Source organism: Vespula vulgaris, chromosome 24 (genome assembly GCF_905475345.1).
Source record: "Vespula vulgaris chromosome 24, iyVesVulg1.1, whole genome shotgun sequence".
NCBI lineage: Eukaryota > Metazoa > Arthropoda > Insecta > Hymenoptera > Vespidae > Vespula > Vespula vulgaris.
Window position 1 is genome coordinate 2,658,943 of NC_066609.1, and position 25,801 is coordinate 2,684,743.

At 27.7% G+C, this 25,801-nt stretch overlaps 4 protein-coding genes across 10 annotated transcripts; 2 read left to right on the forward strand and 2 right to left on the reverse strand.

The window, feature by feature from the left end:
• The first annotated feature begins 58 nt into the window (after positions 1 to 58).
• On the forward strand, positions 59 to 6,061 carry LOC127072031 (uncharacterized). Of its 5 annotated transcripts, none has more exons than XM_051012034.1 (4): positions 60 to 206; positions 740 to 868; positions 998 to 1,115; positions 5,916 to 6,061. In XM_051012034.1, exons 1-4 carry the CDS (start codon positions 162 to 164, stop codon positions 6,005 to 6,007), a joined length of 384 nt encoding a protein of 127 aa, XP_050867991.1. In that variant the 5' UTR covers positions 60 to 161; the 3' UTR covers positions 6,008 to 6,061. The 5 variants fall into 5 exon arrangements, with proteins under 5 accessions (XP_050867992.1, XP_050867991.1, XP_050867994.1 ...); XM_051012037.1 differs by lacking the exon at positions 5,916 to 6,061 and adding an exon at positions 1,415 to 1,611; XM_051012035.1 differs by lacking the exon at positions 5,916 to 6,061 and having other exon boundaries at positions 59 to 206; positions 750 to 868; positions 998 to 1,225.
• LOC127072011 (protein PFC0760c-like) lies at positions 1,402 to 5,526 on the reverse strand. Of its 2 annotated transcripts, XM_051011994.1 has the most exons (6): positions 5,255 to 5,525; positions 4,944 to 5,185; positions 4,730 to 4,860; positions 4,374 to 4,623; positions 4,180 to 4,295; positions 1,402 to 3,989 (listed from the first exon to the last, which is right to left on the reverse strand). In XM_051011994.1, the coding sequence occupies exons 4-6, from the start codon at positions 4,517 to 4,519 to the stop codon at positions 1,402 to 1,404; spliced, it is 2,850 nt and encodes a 949-aa protein (XP_050867951.1). In that variant the 5' UTR covers positions 4,520 to 4,623; positions 4,730 to 4,860; positions 4,944 to 5,185; positions 5,255 to 5,525. The 2 variants fall into 2 exon arrangements, with proteins under 2 accessions (XP_050867951.1, XP_050867953.1); XM_051011996.1 differs by having other exon boundaries at positions 4,374 to 4,592; positions 4,944 to 5,526.
• Positions 6,062 to 6,239: 178 nt separating the features above from the next.
• On the forward strand, positions 6,240 to 8,976 carry LOC127072028 (ras-related protein Rab-1A). Its single transcript, XM_051012030.1, has 4 exons — positions 6,240 to 6,447; positions 7,325 to 7,721; positions 7,805 to 8,036; positions 8,130 to 8,976. Exons 1-3 carry the CDS (start codon positions 6,425 to 6,427, stop codon positions 8,003 to 8,005), a joined length of 621 nt encoding a protein of 206 aa, XP_050867987.1. The 5' UTR covers positions 6,240 to 6,424; the 3' UTR covers positions 8,006 to 8,036; positions 8,130 to 8,976.
• Positions 8,977 to 18,207: 9,231 nt separating this feature from the next.
• LOC127072269 (proteasome activator complex subunit 4B-like) lies at positions 18,208 to 25,734 on the reverse strand. Of its 2 annotated transcripts, XM_051012574.1 has the most exons (13): positions 25,325 to 25,732; positions 24,888 to 25,028; positions 24,623 to 24,794; positions 24,148 to 24,546; positions 23,912 to 24,060; positions 23,478 to 23,797; positions 22,374 to 23,373; positions 21,882 to 22,152; positions 21,414 to 21,797; positions 20,779 to 21,345; positions 19,129 to 20,700; positions 18,802 to 19,026; positions 18,208 to 18,714 (listed from the first exon to the last, which is right to left on the reverse strand). In XM_051012574.1, the coding sequence occupies exons 1-13, from the start codon at positions 25,516 to 25,518 to the stop codon at positions 18,571 to 18,573; spliced, it is 5,538 nt and encodes a 1,845-aa protein (XP_050868531.1). In that variant the 5' UTR covers positions 25,519 to 25,732; the 3' UTR covers positions 18,208 to 18,570. The 2 variants fall into 2 exon arrangements, with proteins under 2 accessions (XP_050868531.1, XP_050868532.1); XM_051012575.1 differs by lacking the exon at positions 18,208 to 18,714 and having other exon boundaries at positions 18,905 to 19,045; positions 25,325 to 25,734.
• Positions 25,735 to 25,801: the final 67 nt, after the last annotated feature.

Consider the following 25,801-nt stretch of genomic DNA (forward strand, 5'->3'; position numbering starts at 1 on the left):
TTTATAAAGTTACGATTGCCACAAATATGCTTTGTGAAAACACGAAAGATTATTGAACATTCGTTCGTATACTCTTTGCGTGAAATGAAATAAGGAAAAAGAAAGAATAATTTAGCTAACTGTTTCTTCAATCGTTCAAGATAACGGCATTCCGCACACTAATGGCGATACGACATTTAGCTCACATGAAAATATGCAATTCACTTGTAAGTAGTCAAAACTTGCCACATGGACGGAAGTATTAACAAGATTCATTTCCGTTTAACAATACACCTGTTAAAACAAATTTATGACTATTATGTCATCTCTGAGTACTTCATTAGATAAAACATTTAAATAAGCCGCTATATACTTAAACGATTCTTTATCCTCCAAAATTCGATAATTATTGAAAAAATATTTTATTCATTGTATATGAATATTTTTAAACGCGATATAATTTTTTCCAAATACTTTCTATTTTTAAAAAATTATGTTTTAATAATAATATTGCATTGTCATTTTTTAAATTATACGATTGGCAACACTTCTACCATAAATTGTATACAACTCTTTGTGAATATATTTAATGACATTTGAAATCGTATATTGAATACTATTTTTTTATTTTTTTATTCAAATAAATTAGTGTATCATAATATTATTTTTCAAATTGTACAGACAAAATAAAATCAATAACAATGAGTAAATATATTTAAATACATAACGCTTTTTAATATAATAGAATATTTTTACATAGACATTTTCAGATGACTTAGAAGAACAATGTGAAGATGCACTGTTCGAAGTTTGTGATGCTCGAGAACGCTATCCATTATTATGTGCTGAAGAATTAGAAAAATGTCTTAGATTAACCACTGAAATACAGGTAATGATTATTTTTGAAACTAATATGTTCTATATTCATCTTCTTTTTAATATGAATGTATATTCATATTAAAAATACGTACATATATTCTGTTATAAATTTGTTTATTTTATATAATATACATTACAGACTATAAAAGTTGTGCCAAATATAAAAGTTTATCATGATATAGAGCCCCAAACAGAAGAGCAAAATGCACTTTTAAATATTGCATCGAAAAAACAAAATATACCATACAAACATCAAGGTACGCAGTTAAAAAAAATGTTAAATAAAATTGACAATCTAAAAATGGTCATAGAACAAATTGAAAAGGAGAAGTTCTGTGAAATAAATAAACTATTTCATACATAATTTGATCATCATTCATTTTTTCTAATAATGATTAAACAAAAAATATTACAATGTAGACTGTACATTTGCATTCAATATAATTTATTATTAACATTATATAAGAGAAAGCAGTCTTTAACACATTTAATATACATATTACTTAAATAATTATCTAATGTTTTATTATATAATACAATTTATTAATTTATGTAGGCTAAGGAGGAATTACTTCCTAAAATACTGGTAATATTTTTTATACTCATACGTTTTACAACAACTTTAACACCTCTTGTAATATCTTCTATAAACTTTAACATCTTTATGCGTGTATCCTCATTTTTTATATCCGTTTGTAAATACAATGATCTTCTTGTATGCCTCAAAGTTTTTTGATTAAAAGTATTACTACTATGTTTACTATTTTGTATTAAATCCTGATAAAATTCTTCTGTAATATCTTGTAATTTGTTTGATATAGTAGAATTTTTTGTTTTAACTATGTTAGATATACGAGTTGGCATTTTCATCATGTTTACTTTCATTTTTGTATTGTATTTATAATTTTGTTGTTTTTTTCTTTTTCTATATCTCTCTTTTATACTGTCTGTTACAGAATATATTTTGTCTTGAGTAGATGGTAACGTTTTATTATTTTCTGTTTCAGTAGTTTGATTCTTTGCATCATAATTATTTGATTTCTTTCTTTTTTTACATGATATTTCTGTTTCTTCTGTAACTTCAATATTTGAACATACAAGTGATGCATTATCATATTTTGTCACAGTATTATCAGGTGATGCAGTCAAACAGTTGTTGACATTAGACAATTTAGTATCCAAAGATTTTACTCTACTCGTTACATCTATTACTGCTGACTTATTAGATGATGTTAATTTTGTAATATGTGATGAAGTATCTTGTAGATTTGATTTATGATCTATAGATATATTACGTCTCGATAATTTTTTTTTGACAATATTTTGTAATGCTAATGGCATTTGATCTATTGTTATAATTTGACTTGAAATTATTTTTGGAACATTAGAAACATTATTTGAAGTAATATTACAATTATTAGTAGCTTCTACAACTTTAGATTTGCTACTATTTATATGATGTTCTGAAACTGTGAGAGCATGTTCAACATTTGTTATTAGATTATCTTTTATATCAAGTTTTTTACAAGAATTTGATGTTTCTTTAAAAAGATTTGTAGATTCATTATTCCAATGTTGTATCTCCGAAGTAATATTATTTTCTTCACCTTCAATATTTTCTAATACATTTTCTTCACATTTTGTTGTTACATCGCATATAATAATATTTTTCATGTTTGATTCATATTCTTCATTATGAATAAATGATTTGCTTGATGCAGCAATATCTTGTGAATTAAACATAAACGTGGACTGATCCATCACATTTATTGGTGTTTTTATATGCTCATCATTAGTGGAATCTTTTTTTATGACTATTGATTTTGAGGATACATTATTTTTTATTGCAATTTTATTCTCATAATTACTCTTAATATTTTCTTTTGGCACTTCAATCATTGTTATTAAATTTTCCAATTTCAGCAAACTAGAATTTAATAAACATTTCTCTCCATCCTTAGTCTCGAATTTTTCTGAATTTTCTAAAACTTCATCTATATCTGATTTTGTTTTTTGTTCTACAACTGATACAATGTCTTGATCCTGTTGAATCATAAACATACGGCCTTTCATTATTAAATCAGTAATATTAGAAGACTTTAATGTATTATCATCAATTTTTTTGTCCAATTCTTTAATTTTTTTAGATTTGCTATGATCTTTATTTGCTTTATCATGATCATTTACCCATTCTTTTGAACTTACTGAAAGATGCTTTGTACATTGCTCCTCATTAGTTTGTGCTGGTTCAGAAACTTCATGTTTTTTATAATTTTTATCATTTTCTTTGTTTTCTTTCACTACTTTTTTAATATGACTATTTTCAGATTTGCTTGTAGAATCTGCATTCAATTCTTGATTTGTATTTATTGAAATTGATTTATTAATATTTAACAAAGAAATACGAACAACTTTCTTTTTTGCGTTTTCTATTTCTTCTTCAATGAGATATTGATATGGTAAATTTGCAGTATCTATAATACCTTCATCATTTGAATTTATTGTGTTATTGGTTGAGTTATTCTTCATTTGTGGTAATTCAATTTCTTCGCATCGCATTATTTCTTGAAATTCGATCTGATTTGATAAAAAAGATTTTTCTATATTATTTTGATATTCCTTTTTTTCCGTTTCTTTTTCCTCAAATGATATCAAACAGTTTTTGCTTTTATATGTATCTTTGTCTTCTGTATTTACAGATTCATTTATTAAAGAAACATTTGATGAAGTCTTCTTATTACATTTTATTATATTGGCTTTATCTGTTGTGTTTTCATTGTTTACACTTGATAAAATCAAATTACTTGGACCATAATGTAAATCTAAATTATTTATATGCTTATTTGTATCTGTAGTATTAATTCGTAATTCATTAACATTTGAAGTTTCTGTGTCTACTTTACATTCACTTCCTATATTTTTTCTTTCATTATCTTTGTTAGTATAGTTCAAAGATTTAATTGTTTTTGATTCAGTTTCTGGGTAAATAACCATAGCATGTGGCATATAGCTTTCATCTTTACAAATTTTTACAGTAAGTACAATCGCTCGTGAAACTGTAACAGCTTTTGTGTGTTTCCGAAATTTAAGAATAGCAAACATTTTATCTTGACGTGTCCATGGTGTATGATCTAGAAGTACATAACTGTTAAAGAAGTATATATATATATATATATGCATGTGTGTATATATATATATATATTTATAATGCAAAAGTTCTGAAAAATAACTCTGGATTTAATAAAAAATATCTGATATTCTTATAAAATTAATTTTATCTTTTAAATATATATTTTTTTTTACAAATTATACAAAGGATACTATATGTCACAAGAATATGCTTCGTACAAAACTGTTGCCCTTGAGGTGGTTGACTTTTTATAATTCTTCTGATCACTTTCATTAATTCTTTTCCATAGGTGAATTTCTTAGAATTTCTAAAATGAAATATAAATAAATAGTAAGTAAATATAAATAAAATAGAGTTCATGTCAAGATACCATGTATTGTATTACCTAATTGTACGATGATATTTGAAAGTAAACTTATAAACATTGTTTTTATGACATAGCCAATAAGACCCAGGTATAGTTAATGTAGATCCTTCCTGTTGTTCAAGCCAATCAAATTCGCTAATTTTGTGTATATGTACTCCAGGCATTTTCTCTCAGGTAAAAGATCTTGGAACAAAGGAACTAATCTTATTTGATCTCTACCATTGATTGATTCTTTCACTATAAATGTCAAATAATACAAGACTCTTTGCTAAAAATAATATATCTTTTATTTTTTATATATGTATATATATATATATATGCAAGTTAACACGCACACACACACATATATTTAGTAGATTATCTATTTCACTTACTCTTATAATAACTTCATTGATAAATAAATCTTCTATTGTATCCCAAGGTAAAAATGTATATGAATTAAAACCAGCAAATGTTTTCTCTATAGTAATATGTATTCCGATTGATGGCACTATTAATAATATATCTGGATAAATCAAGAGAAATATTTAATTAAATATTTTATATATAAGAAGCTATTCATATAAAAAATTTTGTAATAAGGTGAACCTTTCTTTGTAGAAGTAAGGTAATATTTGCAATATAATACCAAAGTAAAAGTAGATAGAAGAGAAGGTACAAAGCTATCAAATATAATCCACAACACTAATGTTATACAGAAAAGTAATAAGCTGCTGGTAATAACATTTACTGGTTCATCGTTGTGTAATATAAACTTTATAACACCATAGGATTCAAAGTTTGGGCTTGAACAGCCTTCGCTTAATCCTAGTTTCTTTCCATCTACATTTCTAAAAGAAAGCTTTGATGTATCAACAACTTGTGAATATTTTAATGACATCAAATATAACCCTCAATACTTTTAAACATAAAGTTCTGTCATTGCAGTCTATGTCAGCTTTGAGACTGATTTTCTAGGTAAATAATATCAACTTTTTCATTGATATATTATTAGTATTAACATACTACTATCAACATTTTTAAAATAACTTATTTAAAGAACTGTTATGTTTACAATCACTTAAAAACTCAAGTTATAACACAATATAAATGGACTACACTGAGTATTATGAAATTATATTGCAACATATAGCAGAGTCATCGAGTCACCCATCTTGAATGTATGAAATGAAGTCGATACTAGAAATAATTCGTTGTACTCTAAATAAAGTCAATATATAATAAAATATTTTTAAAATATTACTTTAACAAACGTAAATTTATAAAAATGTAAATTATAGTTTGAAATAAAAAATAAAAAACCGGTATATAAATAATGATAATCGCTGATTGGCTTTTGATAATTTGATGAAAAGTAGCCATAATTGTTTTTACGCCAATGAAATAATTCAAATGAATTTAAAGGACGATTAAAGAGAACAGAAACAATTTATATACGCATATATATGTATATATATATATATATATATATATATATATATATATATAATTATGTTTTTTATTAATAAATAATAAAAACAAAGATATTATTTTTATTTTCCAATCGGTATTCTTTTGCAGATAATTTCATTTGTACACTTGCTTTGGATAATGAAATTTTTTCTAAAAGGAAGAAAAAAAAACAAAACACAAAAACAAAAAAAATTAATTAGTATTTAAGGACGATATTCATAGTTATCGATAGATTATATCGTAAAATCAAAGTTCTATAGAGAAACGAAGATAAAAAATTGAAATAAAAAAGAGGTATATATAAACGAAGAAGCAATGAGAGGGGAATTATGCGCAGACGTCATGTTTTTCTAAAGTTGCTCGGTTCCCGTCAAGTAGAGGGAGTGAAACAGCACCTGCTGCCATTCTGGCATTACGTCAATGGTGGTCGTCTCATTCGTTCGTTTGGGAGGAGTTGCTGCGACCGCCATTGTTACAGTTCCTTCGCATTAAAGAACGTGATTAGTGAATCTGTAGATTTGCTTTTCGTGAGGTTGTATCGTTTTAACGTGAATCGTTTATAGATTTGAGGTGAAAAATATATACGAATATCAGTGAACGTATTATATCGACATAGCATGTCCACGATGAATCCTGAATAGTAAGTAAACTTCTTTCTACGTAGACATCGTAGACAGATATCTTCCTTGCAATTTTTCGATCCTAATCCATTTACTTTTCTCTCTCTCTGATCGCGATAATAAAGAATCTGATGAAAATAATGAAAACAATTCTACATAAGATAGTTTTCTTTTGTCTAATCATCTAAAAGAATTCAAGCTGAACTATCTGACAGATCCACCTCTCCCCTCTTCTCCCCCCTCCTTCTACCGTCCCCATTTTAGAAGTTCATTCTCATACGTTTACATATAGCTTTCTTTTGTTGTATTAAAGTATAAAAATTAGCAAAATTAAACCTATCGATATAAAAATTGGTATTACAAATAAAAATTTGTACAACTATGATGTACAAATAAAATATCGTGAATTATTTTATTAATTTAACAAATTTAGAATAGTTCAATATTAAGATATATATGTTAAAAACATATGTAATCTTAATAAGCACATATTGAATAATGTTAAAAAATAAAAGTTAGCTGAATGAAGCAATGAAACTACTTATATTTTGTGTAATCTATCAAGTATCTAGTTTATTGAACCAATATATATTTAATACAGATTTGACTTTAAATTTTTAAAAACATTTTTGCAAAATATAATGATTCTTTTTTCACTTTATTCATATATATTTCTAATATATAAAATATATTATAGACAAATTTTTTAAGAAATATATTATTTGTAATATAATTGTATCTAAGATTCATAGAAATATAAAGGAAGAGAATTTAATTGTTTGTGTTATATAGATCACTTATATATATTGTAGTAATAGTAGCAATAGGAATATAGTAAATTATTACATATAATTTTATCAAATTTTATTTAAAATATTCTATATAATTTTATTTCAGTGATTATTTGTTTAAATTATTGTTAATTGGAGATTCTGGAGTTGGAAAATCGTGTTTGCTATTACGTTTTGCTGATGATACGTACACAGAAAGTTACATCAGTACTATTGGTGTAGACTTTAAAATACGAACAATTGATTTAGATGGAAAAACAATTAAATTGCAAATCTGGGATACAGCGGGTCAAGAAAGATTTAGGACAATTACAAGTTCTTATTACAGAGGTGCGCATGGTATTATTGTTGTTTATGATTGCACAGACCAAGATACATTTAATAATGTTAAACAATGGTTGGAAGAAATTGATCGTTATGCCTGTGATAATGTCAATAAACTTCTGGTTGGAAACAAATGTGATCTTCATACTAAAAAAGTAGTCGATTATACTACAGCTAAGGTACAAACGCACTATCATGTTGTATCCCTTTATTCTATTTTATTTGATTATTTTATTCTATTCTCTATTATATATTTCTTTAGGAATATGCAGATCAACTTGGTATTCCATTCTTAGAAACATCTGCAAAAAATGCTTTGAATGTAGAACAAGCATTTATGACAATGGCTGCAGAAATTAAAAGTAGAGTAGGACCACCCTCGAGTGGAGCAAGTGATCCAGCAAACAAGGTTAAGATAGAACATGGACGTCCTATTGAGTCGTCTAAATCTGGGTGCTGCTGAGAAATGTAATTTTGATTCTCTTTTACCAAAAGTAAGATTTATTAATTTATTAAAAATATAATTAACAAATGTTACCTTACCATTGAATTTTCATCATTGAATATAAATTATTCTGTTTTTACAGAAACACATGTTATGAAAAGCAGTTTTATACTGCAACAATTAAACTCATCACCAGAGACAAAAAATATGGAAAAAAGTCTTCAGTTAATATTAATAGATATGAAGTGTGAAATGTTGTCACATATGGACCACCAACTCTATTACAGAGTTATGCAACAATTGTTTGGCCGAAATCTTTTTTTAAGGGTGAAAAACATGATTACTCAAATATGATTATTTAGTATGGAAGTGAACAATATATAGAAATGTCGACTTAGTATTACAATATTCAAATGCGCAAAATGCGTATATGGGCAATTCAAATTTAAAAAATAAATTAAATAAGTTTCTGTATGAATATTAGAAAAATAAGCACTTTGAGTTTCTAGCTTAATTGTAACATGTACAATTTATAGTTATTGGCCCTATATACCTGCTTCTCTCCCCTATATGATCCAAACAATTTTTGAAATGTCAGAGAATTACGTTATTTTCCTGTTGAAAATTTATTGTTTTATGCATTTTTTTCTCTCTGATTAATAACGTAATTTAATATAATATTAATAAATATTTCAACACTAATATACAGACACATACATATGTTACATACTTATATGTAAGGTGAACGTTAATATGTTAAAATAACAATAAGCACCTGCACGCTTCTTACATTGTATATTACATGGAAGATGCTTATATTTGTAAAAATTTCTTTGTGTAACTTTGACTTTGGTTACATATCTAAAATCGACATTTCACAAATATTCAACCATACATTTTAACAATAGACTTATTGTTCTGTTGCGTGTGTATTAGTAGAAGTACAATTCGTGAAATGTTGATTTCAATAAATATCTTTTCAAATTTTATTTCTAAAAGTGTTGCCTCTCATTTCGTTCGCCGTTGTTTCATATTGAAATGACATTAAAGATATAACGAGATACAGTTATGTTTCATATAATCGTTCAATTGCAATTTTATGGATGAATAATGATTTATCAAGTATTTTATAAATTTGCGATTGTTTATTTTGCATTGATGATACGTAGACGCGCGTATATTACGAGAGAAAGTGTTTTCATTATTCTAATATTAACATTTGATATATATACATAAATATATTGGGAGAGGCGCGGTAATTTTAACAATGCAAAATTTAAATAACTCTATAGAAAATAAGGATAACCATGCACATTTAACAACTTTTATACATGAAGTTATAGTTAAATTTTAATTAAAAAAGAAAATGTATCTTTTATACAAGATAAAGGTCACTGTATTGTTTTGTTATTTTATATCTAATGTGCATAACAAAATATTATCAGTATAGCAAAAATTAATGCATTCGAAAAATTATGTCAAATTTATATTGTGCTAGTAATACATTGTTACGCGTCAGCTAATTAATAATAATAATAATAATAATAATAATAATAATAATAATAATACATAAGTTTTTAGTACGCGGGTATATATAATGGTGTAATTAATACACATTATACAATGTGTGAATAAAAACGATATGTCTCAGTAAACTGTAAGTACTATATTACTTGAAATAGTTCCATCTCATTTTCATTTGTGTAATAATGGCTAAAACTTATAATTATTCATATTATTATGATTTCGTCACATGATATAGAGATGATTATGAGGGTGGTCTTTCTATAAGTAATTTCACATTTTACAAATTGCATATTATAGTTTATGAAGATAAAATTACAAATATATATAAAAGTTTCCATTTAAATTGACATCTTTTATTTCATCGATTCATGAACTTAAAATATCTTTAAAATTGAGCACAAAAGAAAAAAGTTAAAGAGGTACAAATGCCATAGGAAATCTGAGTTTATGCAATAACGATATGCATACATTTTTTCAATTTCATGTGACATGACGTGTAAAATTTTTATTTATTAACATGCATATATTATAATGAACCAAAATTCATAATAAAATATCTATGACAAATTGCTGATGAATAATAACAATAACTAATCTTAATTTCCATAGAAAAAATTATTTAATTAAGGATTTGCAACATATTTTTTTTGATAAAATCAAATAAATTATATATTTGCGATCAATTAATTAAAAATATGTGATCTGATATCAATTGATTTGATATAATATAAACAAAGCTAGGTAGAAGCAACATTTCTTTGTAGCACATAATATCACTTTTTTAGAAATTTAAAAAATTCATTTAAAACTTGCAAACTCATGGGAAGAGAAGTCCTTTAAGGATGTCACAACTTTTCGCTCATAGCACATACGACTTTAGCGACATGTATGGACAAAATATGAATTACAAACGTAATAGAGAAACACAACTCCTATATGCGCTTGTGTATCACCGGTCTATGGGCTAGTCTCAATCATAATCTAACAATCGAGCTAATGAAAGAAATATTTATATCGCAATAAAAATAGTATTATATCTGATGAAAGCAAAAAAAAAAAACGATATGGCAGATTATATACTTTAATGAAGATAGATTAATTGAAAAGTGTTTGTTAATTGTACAAACTTTATATTTTTTGTATTTAGTTAAACTTATACATATAGTTATTTAAGTAGCCATTAACTTGATATTACTTGCGATAAAATAAATAACATATAAAAACTAAGAACAATATCAGTAGATTGCAGATAAATATTTTTTTTTTATTTACTACTACTAGTAATAATATTATTATTATAACAAAACTAAAGCAACGGGGTAATTATCACTCCATGAGAAGCCAGGTCTCAAATACTAAAATTGCAAACCTGAGCGTAATCGCATATTCGGAAATCGACTTACATATAGCTCAATAATCGCAACATTGGAAACTTCAATCACCAATTGAATATAAGTGATCATGCTTTCGTGACAATTATTTCGGGATCCAAGATTAAATCCTACTGCACTCGAAAATGTTTACGCAAGTGTCTCGGAAACATACATATGAATAAGTGAGTACATCGGAGCTAAGCTTAGACTTAATCGCGGCCAAGAATACGCACGCCTGTGTCAATCGACACACGCGTGAGTATCTTTCTATTTTACCCGAATGCGAGAAAAGAAGTCCTTTTACATTTCCATTAGACAGATTTTTTAAACATGTGTAAAAATCTAAATATCACAAACATGATGATGAAACGGTCTTTGATTGATAAAAAGGTCTTCCTTGGGCGAGAAAACGATTCCTCGATGCTCTAATGGTGAAAAGAAAAAAAAGAAAAGAATTTAGAAGATGCAATGGAATTAAGAACGCACGCGTGAAAACGATGGAATAAAAAACAAGAAATAGATATCTTGAAGACTTTCTTAAGACCTTCTTGAGAAAAACCAGAGATTTAAAACCGAGTATCATCCTCGAGTATAGAAAGAAGAAAACTTGCCCAAGGGTTTACATCCAAAAGCCATGTGCCCTATTTATAGGTCTCACCTGAGATTCATAAATAATAATTAATAAGAGTAAATAAAAATAAATAGGAAAATGTAGGTATAATGGCAGACATAAGTGCGATAGAAAAATTTTCTGTACGTTTCTTTGAGAAATTATTTTAGAATTTTATTATCCATTTATCTATTGAAGTATGATTAGCAATGTAAAATGTAAGTACTTTAATGTTTAGTTGGAATTAGATTGAAAAGATATTCTTGAAATATGCAACTATTTGCTCGGTAAATATTGTATCTCATAATATCTCGATATATCGCAAGTACTATCGATCCACGTGGAGATTGTTATCTCTGGAGACTCACGGACTGACGATGACCCTATTCTAAAATCCATGATACCAGGTTTATATGCCATTTTTCGAGAATTTTGGCTCTCAATGCTAACTGGAGGAGATCCGCTCTTTGCTTACGAATAGAAGGATCGTCACAATATCAGAAGTTTCAATAACCATACTATTAAACATACTATTAAACACGATCGTCTGACTTTCGTACAATAAAACAAAGTCCACGATAGAATTTAATCATGTCCGCGAACACTCATGCCTGTACCTGCTGACACATGCGTGAGTGTTCTCTCTATTCTACCAGTACGAAAGAAAGGAGACAGTTTCTCTACATATAATACGGAGATAAGTTTCCATGTGAAAATTTAATCCTACAATGACTAATCGATCTTCTAGATGATATATCAGACTTTCATCGATATACCGAAATATCGCCGACCATTCATTCCACCAGTAATCCATACTTCGATGATTGATCCCATAATGATCTAGTCTAGAATAAAAAAAGGATAAAAGAAGAAGAGAAGAAAAGAATAAAAAAAAAAGAAGAAAAAGAGAAGAAAAGAAAAGAAGAGAAAAAGAAGAAAAAAAGCCACGACTGCGAGCGTGAAAACCATGAAATTCAAAACTAGGGATGGACAACTGGAAGATCGTTCCATTCGAGCAAAATCAGAGTATCAAAGTCGAGTTTGATTTTTGCGTACTACTGAAAAAAGAAAATCCGCCCAAAGGCCCACAACGGCTATTCTCAACAGTTTCATACGAGAGCTTTATACGATACTGAGATAGCAGCCCGTCCAAAAACCACATTCATGAGCTTCATTCATGGGTCCCATCCATATATAATAATAAACAATAATTAATAAAAATAAATAAAAATAAATAGGAAAAATGTAGCTATGATGGCGAACATAAGTGCGATAAAAAAATTTTCTGTGTATTTCTTTAAGAAATTATTTTAGAATTTTTCAATCCAATTTATTTATCTATTGAAGTGTGATTAACAATGTAAAATATATCGGCTCAGATCTCATCATGGGGAAGTTACTGCATTTGAAAATCCATTTATGACCTCCCGTACAAAAATCTAAACCGATCTGTATTTAACACGATCAATTTTAAATCGATAATATATATTAATCGGTAGTATATGATAGTATATGTATTTGATCTTTGTAATGTTACTAAAAATGTTGTAACGTTTAAATAGTAGTTAATTATAATTGGTTAATATAATTATAATTAATTCGTTAAATATAATTATAAAATGTTAGTTTATGTTCGTCAAAAAATAAAATAAAATTTATTTTATATTAATCGTATCTTACGATCTTTATAATGTTGTTAAGAATGTCCTATTATTTAAATATTAATTAATCATAGTTCATACATTGTTTAAATATTAATAAAACAGTCTTATTTATTAACTATTTCTTCTCAAATTTTCACTACTTGGAACTAGTTGAAAAAAAATAAAGAAAAGAAAAAGAATATGTATAATATATATGTACATTACTTATATGAAAAATAAAATTTTGAACTTAATTTAATTTAATTTTAGAAAAATAAAAAAAAATTAAAAATTTTGAATACTAGTCTAAAGAAATATTATTTTAGTAACGCGTGACGAAACTTGGAGAACTTGATACATCTCATTGTGCTTGTTCGTGCTTTATGTGTATCTTTATTTAGTGCATTTTCAATAATCCCCATAATTGCCATATCTTATACGTTTCGTAGCTATGATTTTAATGGAGAACTTTTAGACGCATTTTCTTGCAAGCAAGTATATTAATTATTATAAGAAAATCATACAGAGTTTCGCTTATAATCCAGAAATTATCCATCGCAAATATCTTCTTGTTCATTTTTTATTAGAACTTATGAATATCGATTCTTTACTATTTCCACGAGAAAAATATTTAAAAATACATTAAAAGTTTTAAAGACAGAATTTAAAATGTTGAATTAAATTTAAATTTACTCAGAATTTAAAACAATTACAAACGCGTTTGAACAAGAAGATCTTATCTTGATTAAATAAATCAATCAATAAATAAATCAAAAAATAAGATTCCTAATTCACGAGTAAATCTTCGAATTCAAAGACGCGTGGTCACTCAATGCTCTTCTGTTAATTAATTACAACTAATCATTACTTGTGCCGATTTGGATCTTTCATCTTTGACATGATTGAGTGATCGGAGAAACTTAAATATTTACTTACTACTTAAGAAGTTCTGCGATGACTTCAAAACACATCCACGATTTAGATTGAAATTGAAGGTGGATGATTCGTAGTTGGTTGAAAATGAGGTAGATCGACGTCGAAATTGATTGAGATTTTTTTTCAATGATGCATTGACTCTAATTTGCGGTAGTTATTTATTAACGGAGGGTCATTGAATTTACTTTGCATAACTCTATTATCTTTTATAAAGACAGTCTGTGAGAATATTAAAAAAGCAAAAAGACTGCGAACAAATATTGACTCTAAGGATTGCATTGCTATAAGATATGCATTGCACACAGTCGATAAAAAAATATTTGTTGTTTAAATCGCAGACAAACAAACACTGCTTCTACTTCGTGATATTTTATTTTAGCAATATTCGATTACATCGCAATACAAACAAAATAATCGGTACCTGTTTGTTATAATAAGAAATTGTATAAATTATTCAAGAAATGTATAATATACTTACTTTAAGTCTTCGTTGATATTTGCAGGAAAGATATCTTGAGAGATCTTCAATGTTTACTTGTTGGAATGCAAAGGAAAACTAATCCAATAACCGTGAAAGTTAATCGAAAGTTTATTTCTGTTGACATTACACATAGCCAACAACCCCCATTTTAAAATTTAAGTCTAACAGGAAATAAATAAAAATTATTTTACGTTTAATAGGTGTTCTGAACCGTTTATCGTTTAAGTTACTGTCCATCAACCTTGATTTTATAATCGTTTACGCCATCAAGAAGAAGATGGCTAATTTTTGATCAATTTTTATGAACAAAGTCTCATTTTAAAGATAAAGATTTAATCTAAGATACTACTTTTTCGAATTTTTGAAGAAGCTTTATTCTCTTAGAAAAAAATCATGTTAATAATTTTGTGATATTTTTTGATTGATATTTTTTCCAGAAGTTTATGCACTAATAAAAAAGCTTTTTCAAAAATTCGAGAAAGTAAAGTCATAGATTAAGTCTTCGTTTTTAAAACGATGGTCAATAATTACACATGTTCTTCTTGATAGCATAAATCATTATAAAACCAGTGGTGATGAACAGCTTTAATATTTCTTTTTGTAAGTCTAAGTTATACTTAAGAATAGTACACACACACACACACACATGCTTGCACACGTATTGCCGTCCATTTAATTGACACATACATACGCACACAAGCGCACTCGCAGAAGAAGAAAGATAATAAAATGGATAATATGAAAATACTTGACGATATATATGAAAATACATATTACCTATATGGATTTTCTTCCATTAATTTAATTTAATGCCTAGTAAAAATTATTAACAAGAGAGTTCGCGCTACACTGCTAATTAATTCATCCTGATTCTAAAAAATATTAAAGATTATGAATATTTTATAAGTACATGTCATATTATAACGAATAATTTGGAACATAGAATTCATAATTTCTATACTATTTTTAATTATATTGAATAATTACTTATTTTAAACCGATGGAATAACAATGACACTGTGACGTAAATGTGGAATTAATATTTCTGATATAATTTAAAATTATTTCAGGAGTAACATTATTATCTTGACAAACAATAAATCTTTTGATCGTGCCTGCAGATTTATCATTTTGAAAATTAAGCCTCCCTTAGTTTTATTTTAATTCTTTCTGAACTCATTTTTCAATTCATGAGTAAATCTTCCACTCTCATAATCATTTTTATTCTCAATATTAGTTTCTGTTATTTTTATATTATTATTATTGGTCTCGATCATTCATTTAACTTCATTCTTATGATACATCGTGTTAAGTATTTTCGAATTCAAATCGAGATATGCTAAATCAACGATCGGCCAGATATCAATATCATTTCAAATAGAATTCAATTTATCTATGAAATCATCATTGTCGAAATAAAATCTATCGTCGATTGAATCATAAACGAGCGTGGGCTCATAATCTTTACCCTCACCTTCAACTTCTTCTTCTTTATTTTTTTTTTCTTCTTCTTCTACTCCAGCATCGATCAACGGATTTTTTTTTTTAAAATCATCGTTAATCTCTCTAAGATTTTTCTTATCATTCTTAATTTTATCTGTTAAAATAATAATAACTAAATACAATATAATAAAGAAATAAATACTGTTATCGTATCTATAATTTTCTAAATAGGTGCTATCCAAATTATCATTAGTTCGATATCTCAGAACACTATCAGCATTATAATTAATTTTTGTTTTCTCTTCTTGACGAAATCTACGTCGACTTTTTTCGAGAATATAAAAAACGGACTCTAAGAAAATTCCTTGATGAAATATTCTTTTGCTCGAAGAAATATTCGTTTGTTTAAGGAAAAATTCCACTATGATCTACATTTTGCATCCATCGATGGCCCTTCGATAACCTTTCTGACCTCAATTGATTATATCTTCTAGCTAAAATTGCTCACCTTTGGATAATTTTGAAAAAAATATTTTGTTACCTTGTTCAATCATTCGAATAAATCATTGTAAAACAGCGATATATTAGTCTTCTCAAAGTTCGTTGTTACTGCCATTATAAATTTTGTCTTCTTCATTTTCCCCTTTAATCTCGATCACATAATGAATACGGTATAGATTTTTACGAATCACTTAAAAACAAGGACGATGTTTGAAAAGAAAATGCCTTGTCTTTAAATCCAGTACGTAGATTTATATTCCCAAAAAGCATTACAAAAATTCTAGAAGTCTTTAATAATCTTAGATGGTATAATTCCGCCGAGTCTGACCGTTGTTATATAATTTAATATGCGTTTTTTACGCATAACATATATAGATATGCATTTTTCTTCTCTTTTTTAAATTCGAGCTATACCAAAGCATTATGTCACCGCCGATGAATTGTAAGAAAAAACTCCAAATATTAAAGCACACCGTTTTAAATAACACCCGACAATTTCAAAAAGTTCAATGATTGACATTTCATTGAATCATAGTAAATAAAAAATATATTTTTGATGAAAGATTATTTGAAATGATTTTCTTATAAATGTAATTGTTCATAACAAGGAACGATGTTAGCTAGTGTTTAATAATAATAATAATAATGATAATGATAATAATAATAATAATAATAAATTTTTATGCTGATTAATTCGTCTTGATATAATATTTATTATGACAAAAAGAAATCGGAAAAATAAATATCTTTTGTATAAACAACGTTTTTCGTCAATATTTGACAGATAAAAATTAAAAATGCGTATATATTGTGAACAAATGCGTACCGATGTATTATTTAGAACGGATCGTTGCGAGACGAACGTTGCTATAAAAAAAAAAAAATACACATGTGAGAGACTGAAAAGTGCGAGTTCACAGTCGCTAATCTATTTACCCTACCTACGCGAAAACAATTATTATGTACGAGTGAGAGGAGTATAACCACAAGCTTATATACCGATAGGATAGACGCGTGGTGGGGATAACGATCACCGTTTGATTTGTTATTCATATTTTGTTTATATCTATCACTGAAGCCACACACGCTTCGAGCGAAAGGTGATGAACAGCTTTAACTGAATTTACTATTGTATAAATATTAGTTTATTTAACTCCGTGTACTTTTATATTGTTTAAATAAATTTAAAATTATCAAAAATATAATTCTATTTAAATATTGATTTAATTCTGTTTCGTATTTAACGAGTGTTTCGAGCTATGAAATGTTTAAATAAATATGCTATTGTTTAGATACAAGTTATTCCACGCATGTTTCAAATAGTTTAGATAATTATAAAGTAATCGAAAATGATATATTTAAACTTATCCATTGGGAAATAAAGTGTATCACTCGTCAAAATTCAAAATAAAACTTTTTCAATAAAAGTCAAAGTTTAATTTTTATAGTTTTTAATCTAATTTTATAGGATATGAATATGCAAAATTTTTTATATCTTTAAAAAAATGTATTAAATAACCATATATCATAATGAATGAAAATTTATAATAAAGAATAATAACTAGAAGATACAATTAAAGTTACTGATAACGATAATAACTAAAGTTACGGATAACGATAATAACTAATCTTTATTTCCACACAGAAAATTATTTAAGGATTTGAAATATATTTTCTTGATATAAATATAAATAAGAACATCATAATGAATTGTAAGTTTGTGATGATTTAATGGAAAATATGTGATCTGATATCAATTTATTTGAATAAATATAAACAAAGCCAGATAGAAACAACATGTCTTTGTAGCACACAACACCACTTTTTTATAATTAAGTAAGTATAAGGTATAATTTATATCATTAGTTTCAGTAAGACTTCCGTAATTGTAAACTTTACTTTCTCATTAAAGTTTCTTTCAATATTAAAAAGAAAATATATATTATATTATATTATATTATATTATATTATATTATATTATATATATATATACATATATATACATACATACATACATACATATATATATATATATAAAGAGAGAGAATATACTAAACTTTATTTCTCAGTCACGCATAATGCGAAGGTGGTACTGATAAATCTTGCAGCACAGCCAATTGTTCTTCTGTAAAATGCTGTGCATGTCCATTCACACCGGTCCATCCATCATAATGTGTTCTTTTAAAATCGCCAAGTGTTTTTCTTATAGTTGTCTAAAAATGAACAATGTATTTAGAATTTTATTAATATATCTTTGAAAAACAATAATTATTTGTTTTTATTTTTTCAAATATACTAACTGGTATAGGTTGAGGATCATTTAAATGAAGACCAAGATGTTCAAAAACAGGCGGCAAATAATTTGGTATATCATATGGATGTGCACGAATAAATGCACAAAGTCCTAGAACACCTGCATGTCGCAAACGTATTGCATCCAAATTTGCATTCCTTTCTGCTTCTGTTTTATTGTATATTGCACATTTTTTATGCAATTTTGTTTTTGCTTTCAATTTAAATTTCTCCTGAAATTTTATAATTATACTACATTTATAACTTTTGATATTTTTTATGACTTTAATTGAAATATACATTATATTTCTTTATTTAATTATATGCATACGTACTAGTAAAGCCTTTTGTTCTGGAATGAATGCACAATGTAATAATCCGCCAAGAACATGTCCAGCTTTTTCTCGTACTTCTAAGCGGTTATCTTCCAATAAATTTAAAACAACTTCTTTGATACAATTAACCCATTCATCTTTGCTTAGCACAATACTCATGTTATAAAAGATTAAAACTTGAAGAAATTCCAAACAAGTAGCTCTTGCCCACCATGATAAGTGTTTGGACATTTTTACAATTGCATCTAAAGCTATTGGCATATCGCTTGGTAATGTAACTGTTTGTGCAAGTACAGCTAACGTTTCGGAACAAATTTTGGTTAATTCTTCATCAGTTTCATAATTTTCCATTTGGCAAATAATAGGGAATAATTCGTAAAATCCAGGTAATGTTCCATATTGCGATCTAAACACACTACCTATAATCCATCTGCAAATAATTTTAAGCAATCTGATTGCTGCTTCGCGTTCGTTTACATCCAATTTAGAATTTTTGATGGAATCATTAAAATTAACATTAGCCATGTCTGAGGCTAGAGAGTGTTCTTCCTTGCTAATCAATGCTATAGTGTCTTGAGCAAGTAATTGCAATTTTGGAATTATTTTATCCATAAAATGTTGTGCTCGGGGCGTTGCTTGATTCGCAAAGGAGTTCGGAAATCTGAGATCTGCTTCAAATACAGTAACTAATAACGATCCTAAGCGTTCCCTTAAATTTCTAAACGGATTTGTTAATAATCTATTCTCTAAGCGGATAAGTAAACGTTGCATTAATTGAGAAACACGCCATGATTGTTGACTGAGAGTTCTTTGTAAAGCATACAAACGGCCACATTCTACAAAAGATGATTCAGATTCTCCTAAAGGAGGTTCTTCCATCAAACATTCTAAAAACCAGTGATGTCTATTTGGATCTCTACGTTGTAGGGCAGTTGCAAAACATGTACTCCAATCTACAACAGTTTCCACTGCTAGATTACTTAATGCTGTTCTTATAATTGGTAACAGTTCATTCCACATTTCACAAGTCATTTCAAACGGCCAATGCTTTGCACCTCTGATTATACCCGCAGTAATTTCTGCAGCACATCTTTGATTACTTTCTTGCTTATCTGTAACTAATTTACGCAAATGTGGCAAAAAGTGTTTTAAGGGAATAATCCCAAGATTGCGAAAAATACTTTTAAATAGGAGACATTTGTAAACGTTAAATTTATCCTTATCCTTTTTCTCTTCAATACTATAGAATTTAATCAGTTTTTCCACATTCTGAGGATCGTTAAAGAAACGTTCAATCTCCATCTCATGATCTGTTAATTTACGAATTTTAGGATCAAAACTTGGTTGTTCTGACGATGGTGCATAAACCTCTAATTTTTTTGGCCATATATAATAGCCAGTGTATGGTTGATGAACAAATCTTGGTTCATTCCATTGTTCTGATGTCAACGGACGTGTGTCGTAGTCATATTGCAACCACGCATTGTCTGCCCTTTTTCCAGGTATCGCAACATTAAATTTATCTGTAAATAATAATTCTTTTTCGCGTTCTTCCTTTATATCAATAGTTATCTACAACAAAACATATCCTATATGAATCTTTCAAGTAATTTTACTATATGATATACATTTGTTAAATATTAACAATACCTTTGGATGTTTTCTTTTTTGTTGCTTAAGCATATAAATTACTGTGCGGATTGCAATTTTTCTTTCTTCTAACGAATCATGAATCAATGCTTCTAAAAAATATCGCACTATTTTAGGTGAATATATTTGTTCAGGATGAACCAAGCTTTTTATAAAATTCATTGACATTAATCTATGCCTCCAATGAAGATTTTCTTCTAAAATGGCATTTAATAAATCATCCAAAAGTCCATGATATGCTACTAAATTAGATTCAGAGTGTTCTTTCAATTTTTGTAAACCACGTTGAATTTCATTCTCATCGAGTTGCATTAAAGTAGGATATGGAAAAGTATTCCATAATTTAGATGCAGCAATCAAACATCTATCTGGTATTTCAAGTGTAATAACATAAGTTGGAAAATTATTTTTTACAGTTTCAATTAAATTTTCTTTTAATCGAATCACTGAAAGTTTCTCAGACGGCTTGGAAAGAACAATTCTTGGCCATAAAGATCGCAACATATTCCAATCACGTTTGGTCATAATAGGATCATGTTGTGGGCCAAATAAAATATATAGAACTCCCTGTTTTTGGAAAGAATGAATAAATACGTGGAAAATCACTATTTTTCTTGATCATTAAAGTTTTGTACCTTATAAGCATCATGATGTTCGTCAGTATCTTTTGCCAAAATATCCATTAAACGAGGGACAATGAATGTATATGAGTATGGGAAGTGTCGAAGCCCATAAAAAAGAATACATTGTGCTTTCGAACGTACATCGGCATATCTGCTAGTGGCTAATGCTAGAAGTTCTAACATTATATTTTTATGAGTTTCCGTTAATACGTAAGACTGTACTTGAAGTCGTGCTTCATGCTGAATATCAACACGTTCTAATATAACGGGTCCTATACGCTTTTTATTTCCCACCAATTTATCATTCAACATACACTGTGCAGCTTGAAAACTTTTACGTCTTCCTTCGTAACTTTCATATAAACGCATCTTTCCCAATAGTAAACTATTCCATATCTAAAACAGATTGAAATACATTGATATATTGAAATGATCTGTTATATCTTAATTATTCATTTAATAATAAATAAATATATATACCTGCACCAAAACAAATAAACTTTTTGTATCATCTTCTGCATTTTTCAGTAATACATATTGTAGATTACTCAAGATCTCTGTCATATACCGTCTCACATTACTTCCATCAGGCATAACGATTTCTCCTGTGATACCAAGAGTTGGAGTAAATGGTATCCATTCTAAAGATGTTTCGACGACAGGAAGTGGAGATTCTTTCCACAATGGTAAAACAGACTCACAGCCTCCAACAATACTGCTTACAATATTCAGACTGGTCAGCAGCTCCTCCCTATAGTCATTTATCCATTTATGTTATCAGTTGAGGCAGTTTTAGTCTAAATACTTCATATATAAAAAGACGTTCAAGAAGTTATATTTTATAAAACATTTTGCATTTGATTTCTGGAAAATGGGGTAAAATTGTTTGTTAGCACAGAGGCTTTCTATTTCTGCATTTAGATGTTGTCAAGAAATATATAAATACTAATAAAAATTATAAAAGGAACATACCGTGTTAATGAATTCCAATCATGGCAGTATTTTTGTAATTTTTCTATTTCTTGCGGCAAATATTTGGTGAATATTTGTTGAATCGTTGCAATTTCTTCTTTCCCAGGAACGTACCACTTAATGCGTAAAGAGTCAATATCTATTGCTTGACCCCAATCTCTTGTGTAAGGATACTCTGGATCATTGTAATCCCTCTCGACAGTTCGGAATTGGCAGAAGATAACAGTGGATAATGACGTAAGCAAATTTTTAAGTATGCGACATGCAAGCTTGCTTCCTTCTCTCGATCTTAACAATAACACTTGATCAAGAACTTTCAAGAAAGTATTTATATGTGGTAATAAATTATGACCTGGTGTTTCAGCAACTGCAGATAGTAGAAGCATTGCATATAATAAACGATTATCTAAATTTTCTTCTTTGATGACATCCTCTCCTTCATTAATTATGTCTAATATCGTTTGAGATAATAAAGGTACTAGAGCACGTAGTGTATCCTGACCATTAACTCGTACAAAAATTCGACAAAGTACAGCTACTAGTTGGCCAGCGATTTTTGTTTCTAAAATACGTTCAGTCACGAATGTACGTAACTTATGTAAAGCACTGAGAAAAATTGCATTACTAGTTTTAAGTAATAAAGTCGAGCACACTCCTTCTAACACCGTTTCTGCTGTAGTTTCTAATTTACTCTTCCCATCACCAGCACGATTTTCAGGTCTTACAAATTCTAATGAACTACAATCTATGAAGGTAAAAACCCTATCTAAGAATTGCAAAATAAAATCTTCAAAACGCGATGTTGTTTCACAAATTAATCTCTCTTCTTCGTCCGCTATTGCAGGTGATCTAGACGAATCCACAATGGGTATCATAATGGCATATACAGAAATTAAACGAAATGTAACAAAACACTTTCCTATATCATTTGGATCTATGCCTGGCAGAGAAGAAAAAAGAAGAGGTAGTACGTGCATTGGACCTTCTGGATATGTATATCCTACAAAAAAAAGAATATATATATAAGAATATATATATATATATTAGAAAGTATTAATAATATTCTAATAACACAATGATAACTACATAACACGATGATATTACCTTTATTTATATTTCTAGATCCTTGTACCATGGGTCTAGCTACAGCTACCATACAAATCATTGCTGCTGTAAGTTTGTGAGGTTCTGTAAGAGAATCTAATGTAGAATACATCCTCTCTAGAACTTGTGGTATTACTAAGCTAGGTCTCATAGTAGCAAGATGTTGTAAAGCATGACAAGTATCATTAGCACTTAATTTGCTAAACATTGCTGTCATAGCTACTGGCATCATACTCTTAACAAAAATGTTAATATCTTCATCACTTAATTTGTACTCATCAGGAATTGGTGTTTCCCAAGTTGGCTTAGCGTATCGTTCTCTACAATTGCATATTAATAAAAAAATGTACTTTTTCAGTTTTCAATCTATATCAAGCACTGCCTTAAAACAGGTAAATTTATATATTAATTTATTATTTAATTAATATACTTACTTATGAACACGTAAAATAAAGCGGTATGGTAATTTTGTAAGCAATTCTTTCAATTTTCCAGACCATCTACCGATATTCGCTGCATGAAAATATGTTTCTATAGTCTTCAGAAATTTTTCAAGATACATTTGTGCACTGGATTTATTACCCTGCAAATATTAGAGAAATAATAAATTTATTATAAAATACTATCACTAATTATTCGTATTTTTATCTACTATAAAATAGTATTTTACCAGAACTGATACTATCCATATAGCAATAGGTAGCATTTCTATTTTATGACTTTTAATGCTTTGTGTTTGTTTATATGATACAGGTAAATTTAAACAACGCACAAATCTGGTAAACATAAGAGGTATATATGGTTCCCAGTTAATATAACCAATATTTGCAAATGCTAATTTAGCCATTAACCACATTATTTCATTTTCCCATTGTGGTCCATTATGGCAGACTTCCCACAATGTCATAAATTCATTGAACCATAATTCGTGTCCAAATGAATGATACTCTGGAGATAAGTGTACTGGTAAAAAATATTCTAATGTTTTAAAGGTATTAGACATAGTGACTACATCAAATGGACATATCATAGGCCTCAATTCATCCAAGATTTCTTGCGTTGCATTTAACTAAACAAAAAATAATCATAAGTACACGCATTTAATTATTGTTCAGTTTTTATATTAAAAAACAGAATTCTCTTACTGGAAAATAAATTTTTGCAGAATGTATTAAAGAGTTTAATGTGCATCCTAAAAATGGAAAGTAACGGAACATTCCTATGGATGATTCTGCGCTCATTCGTACTCTTTGATTTAACTCATACAAAGGTCTCCATGGAAGTTCTAAATCATTTGGAGAAAGTAATTCTTTCTTTCTAGAAAAAGATCATCCATGTGATAAATAATAATTAAATTATTAAGTAATTCCTCAAGTTTCTTTAACTAACTCTAATTATAGGAATACTTACTTTAATAATAAAATTAAAGTAGACCCAAATTTGTTGATTAAGAATGGATCAAGATTTGGTATAATAATTAGTTCATACATTAATTTAATAAAGTATATATGATCTTCTTTGCTGAACTTCATACCATATATCTTTATATATCTAAACAAAAAATATATATATATTTTTTTTTAGATTAATGTTAATATAAAAAGACCAACTGCTAATAAGAATAGATAAAAATAACATATAAAATGTTAATAAATTAAATTTATAATATGATTCGGGATAATGTTAAATATGTTATATCTCTTTTACCATATGATAAAATATATTATAGATATAATATGATATATATGAATGTATATTTAAAAACGTGTTAGGACACATGAACTTTTCAAGAATAATTTACAAAGAAGAAGAGTAAAATATACTATATTTTCTATTGTAAACCTTACTTGCATAATCTGGTGGTCCAGAAACTACATCCTGGTTGCATTTCACGGTACATAATAGCTCGTCCTAAATTTCCTTTAATTTCAGATAACAATACTTGAGATTCATTTTCTAAATCCTTTGCATATGGTAGTAATTTATTGTAAATAAGTTCTTTTTGATATTTATGATTTGTGATATTTGTATCGGAATTCATCTTTGAATCATATATATAATAAATATACTCTTTGTCTATTATTGCGAATTTCTTATTCCTTAATTGAAAAGATGTAAAGATTAATCACAGAACTACTCTCTGAAAGAGCACACAATACAATACAGTATCACGATATTGTGTCAATTACAACTTGCTTATTCCTATTCATTTTCATCAAGTCATGTTTTTCATGGTAGGAGCCATACTTAATATTTTAGGTTGGTAAAGATATCTCTTGATATGACAAAGCTGCCACTATATAAATTACAAAAAAATTAAAACT